Source organism: Babylonia areolata, chromosome 32 (assembly GCF_041734735.1).
Source record: "Babylonia areolata isolate BAREFJ2019XMU chromosome 32, ASM4173473v1, whole genome shotgun sequence".
In the NCBI taxonomy this organism is placed as follows: Eukaryota; Metazoa; Mollusca; class Gastropoda; order Neogastropoda; family Buccinidae; genus Babylonia; species Babylonia areolata.
The window spans coordinates 3,021,010-3,028,509 of record NC_134907.1 but is presented as its reverse complement, the minus strand read 5'-3'; the positions used below and the strand labels follow the sequence as shown (position 1 = coordinate 3,028,509).

Genomic DNA, 7,500 nt, shown 5'->3' with positions numbered 1-7,500 from the left:
CCTGACGACACCCACGGGTAGCTTCATCTCGCCCAATTACCCGAATCCGTACACACACAACGCCATGTGCATCTGGACCATACAGGGCTCGGCAGGGAGCGCCATCAGCCTGGTCTTCAATGACATGAACCTAGAGGGACACTCACGGTGTCGCTTCGATTACGTGGAGGTGAGTGTACTGTACTGTACTGTACTGTACTGTACTGTACTGTACTGTACTGTACTGTATTGGGCTGGGCATCCAGGAGTCACGACCTGGGTGCGGCCCGGCCCCCTTACAGTGTAAGGAGTTAAGGGCCGAAACACTTGACTGAGGGGGCTTCTTCTCTGAAGACCTTGTACTGTGCAGCTCTCCCTAGAGTTCCTTATCACTTACTGTCTTGTATTGAACTGTATTGTACTGTCGTATGTTGTACTGTTCTGTACTGTACTGTTGTTTCAAGGCATGAAGACTCACTCACGGTGTTGCTTTGATTACAAGGTCAGATGCTTGTAGTGTAGTATAGCGTATTATATTTTATTGTATTTGTAGTGTAGTGTAGTGTTTGTATCGTACCGTATTGCATCTTATCGTATCGTATCGTAATGTATTGTATCGTATCTTATAGTATTGTATGGTATTGTTGAATTGTTTCAAAACAATGGACTTCGACTCTCACACACGATATAGCTTCGATTACTTGTAGGTGAGTCATTTTGTAGTGTAGTGTAGTGTAGTGTAGTGTTTCAAAACATGGACCTAATCAGACACTCACGGTGTAGCTTCGATTACGTGGAGGTGAGCTGCTTGTGTTCTATTTTATTCTATTCTACTTTGTTCTGTTACATTCTGTTCTTTTGTGTTTGTAATGTGGTGTTGTGTAGTGTAGGGTAGTGTAGTGTGGTGCGGTGCGGTGCGGTGTGGTGTGGTGTGGTGTGGTGTGGTGTGTAGTGTAGCGTAGTGTCGTGTAGTATGATGTGGTGTGGTGTGGTGTGGTGTAGTGCAATGTAGTTCAGTGCAGTGCAGTGTAGTGTAGTGTAGTGTAGTGTAGTGTAGTGGTAGGAGCAGCAGCAACAGTAGTAGTAGATGTAGAAGTAGCAGCAGCACCAGCAGTAGCAATTGTAGCAGCAGCAGCGACAGCAATAGTTGTAGCAGCAGTAGCAGTAGTAGTTGTTGTAGCAACAGCAGCTACAGTAATAGTAGTAGTAGTTGTAGCTGCAGCAGCAGTATCATTTTGTATTGTAATATCGTATCATGTATTGCATTGTTTTATTGTATTGTAATATATCGTACCATGTCGTATTGCATTGTTTTATTGTATTGTAATATATCGTACCATGTCGTATTGCATTGTTTTATTGTATTGTAATATATCGTACCATGTCGTATTGCATTGTTTTTTTGTATTGTAATATATCGTACCATGTCGTATTGCATTGGGGTTTTTTTGTATTGTAATATTTTGTATCATGTCGTATTGCATTGTTTTTTGTATTGTAATATTTTGTATCATGTCGTATTGTATTGTTTTTTGTATTGTAATATTTTGTATCATGTCGTATTGCTTTGTTTTTCGTTTTGTTCTTTGTTGTTGTTGTTTTGTTTTTTGTTTGGTTTTGGGTGTGTGTGTTTTTTTTCATCGAAATAATTATATTGTATCATGTTATATTGGATTGTGTTTTGTTGTATTGTAATATATCATATCATGTTGTTTTGTATTGTAATGTCGTAAAGTATCGTATTGTGCTTTGTATTGCAATATACCCTAAAGTGTTGGATTGCGGTTTTTGTTGTGAGATATCGTATCGGGTCATGTTGTACTGTGTTGCTTCGCATTATATATACTGTCGTATATAAGTTTCGTCTTGCATTGTATTGCAATGTTTGCTATCGTAATGTATCCTATTGTAATATATCATGTCGTATTGTAGTATATTGTAGTATATTGTATAACAGTAAAGTGAGAGCTGTATTATCAATGGTTTCTCCAGTCAGTGGGAAACCATTTACAGCTTAGTCTTTTGTGAAAGACTGACTCAAACTAGGAGGCAAAACTGCACTAACTCTTAGTGCTGCAGCCTTGTGGGCTAGTTGGCCTTTGGGAACCATCCCAACGCCGACTGTCCTAAAACCCTCTTGGCCGAGAGAGTTGGGATGTACTTGGGTAAGACACTCTCCACTCTAATCAAATTCAAGCCCAAATAGTCAGAACAGCAGTTGCCTCCTCAACTGTTCTGATAGTCATAGTCGGACACGACTGACTATCATATATATTGTATTTGGCATCACATTGCAGTGTCTCTTGTATTGCATATGCATTGTGTAGTAATGTATGGCATCGTAATGCATCCTATTGTAACATATCATGTTGTATTGTAGTGCATCACATCGTATCACATCGTATCGAACCCCATGTCTTGTGCCGCATAGTCTGGCATCGCTCTGCTTCCTGTTTCGTGGTGCTCAGATCCGGGAGAATGGACCCTCGGGTCGGCAGATCGGCAACAGACTGTGCGGGACCACCGTGCCACCGCCCATCAACTCCACAGCCAGCAGGCTGTGGGTCAAGTACCGCACGGACGCCTCCGTCAGTGGGCGTGGCTTCCGGGCCTCCTACACCACGGGTATGGGCGTGGCAGTCTCATGTCAGTCTTTGTGTAACACTTGTTTGATTGATTGGCTGATATGAATACTTATATAGCGCCTATCCTCGGTCGGAGACCAAGCTCTAAGCGCTTTACAAACACGGGGTCATTTGCACAAAAGGCTGCCTACCTGGGTTTAGCCGACTGACGGCTGCCATTGGGCGCTCATCATTCGTTTCCTGTGCTATTCAATCAGGTTTCAGGCACGCACACACACACACGTAGACAGACATGTAACATTTGACGTGTATGACCGTTTTTGTTTATTTACCCCTCCATGTAGGCAGCCATACTCCGTTTTCGGTGGGGTACATGCTGGGTATTTTCTTATTTCCATAACCCACCGGACGCTGACATGATTACAGGATCTTCAACGTGCATATTTGATCTTCTGCGTGCGTATGCACACGAAGGGGGTACTAGCAGGTCTGCACATAAAGCTGACCTGGGAGATCGGAAAAATCTCCACCCTTGACCCACCAGGCGCCGTCACCGAGATTTGAACCCGGGACCCTCAGATTGAAAGTCCAACGCTTTAACCATTCGGCCATTGCGCCCGTCTTTGATTGATTGATTGATTGATAAATTGATATGGACACTTATGATCTTTGCTACGAAGAAAACATTTCAAATGTAGGTATCGTTTTGAATGTGAGGCTTCAAAGCTTTTGAGTTACCAAACTTTCCTGGAGAGATCATATCAAGATGTCGTTGACAATTTCTTACGATTGATATTAAAATAAGTAGATAATTTTTTTTTAACTCATGAAAGTTTGCTTCACAATCCAGTTTGGCGTTTGTTTTAATTTCTTTTACGCGTTACCACTCGACCACCACCCCACGCGATATATTGTCGTTCGCCTTAAAGCCTAAACACGCTGGGTTATGGTGCTGGCCAGGCATCTGCTGAGCAGATGTGGTGTAGCGTGTATGTCGCAGTGACGCCTCCTTGAGAAAATGAAAATGTCTATGGCAAGAGTGATCCCGTATCGGGAATGAAAAAAAAAGTACTGTATGTTACGATGTCATGTTCCGTTTAGGGGTCGCACATGCTCCTGGTATACCATTTATGGTACCTGTCATCCCATTTCGGGGTCGCGCTCCTGGTATATGTCATCCCGTTTCGGGGTCGCACATGCTCCTGGTATACCATTTATGGTACGTGTCATCCCGTTTCGGGGTCGCACATGCTCCTGGTATACCATTTATGGCACGTGTCATCCCGTTTCGGTCGCCTCCTTGAGTAGTTTTTAACTGAACTGACCTGGGTTGTTCTTGTTCCTCAGACTGCCGCGCCCGTCTGACGGCTTTCAGCGGGGCCATAGAGAGCCCCAACTATCCACAGACGTACCACAACAACCTCAACTGTTCCTGGATCATCGACACCACGGAGGGCAACACCATCAACATCTCCTTCGTCGCCTTCCACCTCGAGTCCGGCTCTGGCTGTATCTTCGATTACTTGGAGGTGTGGTTTGTGTGTGTGCTGGGGGAGGGGGGATGTAGTGGTGGTTTGTGTGTGTGTGTGCGCGCGCGTGGTGGTGGTATGTGTTTGTGTGCTGGTGGTGTGTAGGGGGTGTGGTGGTGCGTGTGTGTGCGTGGTTGTGGTGGTTGTGTGGGTGTAGTGGTTGTGTGTGTATGTGTTTGTGCGTGTGTAGTGTGGTGGTGATGGTGTGTGTGTGTGTGTGGTGGGGTGGTGGAAGGAGGCGTTTTTGTCACTTCAGCTGTAAAGCCCTTTGGATGGGTGGGCTTGACAATATCTCACCCACACCTCTTTTTATCAGGGTAGTCTGCTTCCAAAGACCAACTCAATGTGTGTGTGTGTGTTGTTTTTATTTGGGGGGCGAGTGCGTTTGTGTGCATCTGTGAACATGTGCTTGTGTGCGCATGTGTATGCATATGTGTTTGCATTGTATGTGTGTGTATGTGCGTGTGTGTGTCAATGTATATACATTGTGTGTGTGTGCATGTGTGTGTGTGTGTGTGTGTGTGTGTGTGCTGACAGATTCTGGATGGAGAGAGCCCCAGCTCCCCCTCTCTGGGAAGGTTCTGTCACAACAATGTGCCCGCTCCCCTCACCTCCTCCACCGACAAAGTGCGCATCAACTTTGTCACCGATTCTTCCGTCACCTATGGAGGCTTCAGGCTGCAGTATATCACCAATGGTCAGTGCACAGTTGTGTGTGGAGGAGGATTTCCAGATTGTACGGATTTCCAGATCGTGCAGGTTGTGTGTGGAGGAGGATTTCCGGATTGTACGGATTTCCAGATCGTGCAGGTTGTGTGTGGAGGAGGATTTCCGGATTGTACGGATTTCCAGATTGTGCAGGTTGTGTGTGGAGGAGGATTTCCGGATTGTACGGATTTCCGGTTTGTAGGATATCCAGGTTGTACGGATTTCCGTATCATGAGTATTTCCGGATTGTGTGGATTTCCGGATTATACGGATTTATGTATAAGCGATTCCCTGACTTTCAGATATACACCTTTATCCAAGAGTTTGGAACTGTGCGCACACACCAACTGCTAAAATCTTCAAATAACAGGGGAGGGATGTACAGCATACCGCTACATAACTGGGCATGACTCTCCAAGCGGGAGATACACTCTTTCAATCAGAAAAGCACCCACCTTTTCTGTTTTAATCTTGAGTTGGTGTGGGTGGGTGGGAAAGAAAAGATCTGATAAGAGGAAATCAAACCAGGCGCAGCTTAACAATCATGGACATTTCACAGCACATAAATATATGAAGCTTGATTTAAAATGCAACCTTAAACATGACATAGGTAGTCATAGAAAAGATTGCAAATATTAACTTTAATAAGACATTGTAACTGATGTAATATAGCATGAGTACAGTAATAACATATAACATGATATGAAAAAACTTGTATGATATAAAATTGACATAATATGATATAATGTAATATAGTACTATAGAATACAGTGATATAATATGATATAGATTATATATCATATCATATCGCATGAAACAATATGATATATGGTATTATATGACATGGCATGACATGACAAAATATGATATAATATGATGTACTATAATATGATTTGATATCATATAATATAACATCACATCACATAACATGAAATAACATCACACCACACCACATCACATCACATCACATATCATCACTTCACATATCATATCGTATCATATCACATCACATATCATCACATCACATCACATATCATCACTTCACACATCACATCACATCACGTAGCATCACATCACATCACACCACATCACATCACACCACACCACACCACACCACTACACATCACACCACGTCACATCTCATCACATACACCACATCACACCACATCACGTAACCCCACATCACATCACATCACATCACATCACGTAACCCCACATCACATCACATCACATCACATCACATCACATCACGTAACATCACATCACGTAACCCCACATCACACCACACCACATCACATCACATCACATACACCACATCACATCATATCACACCACATCACATCACATCACATAACATCACATCACATCACATGAGTATCGCTGATAACAACAGGATGTGGAGGGATGTTGACTGGCCTGGGCGGAAACTTCACGACCCCCAACTACCCTAACGGCTACCACCACTCCAGGGTGTGCGAGTGGTGGATCACAGTCAACAACAGCTACTCAATCACACTCACCTTCAACGACTTTGACCTGGAGACACACCAAAACTGCAGCTTTGACAAAGTGGAGGTAACACTGATAATGGATACTTATTGTGTTGTATTGTATTGTATTGTGGATACGTATTGTATTGTATTGTATTGTGGATACTTACTGTATTGTATTGTATTGTATTGTATTGCTCTTTTCGCCACAACACATTTCTCTGTGTGAAATTCGGGCTGCTGTCCACAGGAAGAGCGCGTCGCTACACTACAGCGCCACCCTTTTTTTGTATTTTTTCCTGCGTGCAGTTTTATTTGTTTTTTTCCTATCCAAGTGGAATTTTCTACCCTTTTGTTGCAGTGGGTTCTTTTACGTGCATTAAGGGCATGCTGCAAGCGGGACCTCGGTTTATCGTCTCATTCGTATGACTAGCGCCCAGACCACCACTCAAGGTCTAGTGGAGGGGGAGAAAATACTGGCGACTATGGGATTGGAACCAGTGCAGTCAGATTTTCTCGCTTCCTGGGCGGACGTGTTACTTCAAGACCAACACTCCACTGTGTAGCACACAACAGCACGCTATTCAGAAATCTGCTCCAAGTACTTTAGAAAAGTTTTTCGTGTGGGTTTTTTTTACATAAAACATTACATCAACATTACGTTTACAGACTAGAATGTGTCTAACACAACTAAACACACACACACGCACGCGCGCGCGCACACACACACACACACGCACACACATACATACATACATACATACTACATACATACATACATACGCGCACGCACACACACACTTACACACACACACAGACACACACACACACACACGCACACACACACACACACACACACACACACACACGCACACACACACACACACACGCACACACACACACACACACACACACACACACACAGTGTAGCGACGCGCTCACCCTGCCGGTAGAGAGAGACAGAGACAGAGAGCAGAAGAAATCTGTTTTGACAACAGAGTAAAGCAACGCAATACTTCTTCGTTCGTGGGCTGCAACTCCCACGTTCACTCGTATGTAAACGAGTGGGCTTTTACGTGTACGACCGTTTTTACCCCGCTATGAAGACAGCCACACTCAGCTTTCGGGGGTGTGCATGCTGGGTATGTTCTTATTTCCATAACCCATCGAACGCTGACATGGATTACAGGATTTTTAACGTGCGTATGT

At 43.9% G+C, this 7,500-nt stretch overlaps 1 protein-coding gene across 2 annotated transcripts in view; it reads left to right on the top strand.

Moving 5' to 3' along the window:
• Positions 1-7,500, top strand: part of LOC143276567 (cubilin-like) — a 168,401-nt gene that overhangs the window by 80,742 nt on the left and 80,159 nt on the right. For both annotated transcript variants that reach the window (XM_076581155.1, XM_076581156.1), the window contains exons 28-32: positions 1-169; positions 2,448-2,604; positions 3,912-4,093; positions 4,631-4,790; positions 6,195-6,376. The exon at positions 1-169 is cut by the window's left edge and continues 13 nt beyond it. In XM_076581155.1, the coding sequence (XP_076437270.1) occupies positions 1-169; positions 2,448-2,604; positions 3,912-4,093; positions 4,631-4,790; positions 6,195-6,376 (850 nt within the window). The remainder of the gene's footprint in view (positions 170-2,447; positions 2,605-3,911; positions 4,094-4,630; positions 4,791-6,194; positions 6,377-7,500) is intronic.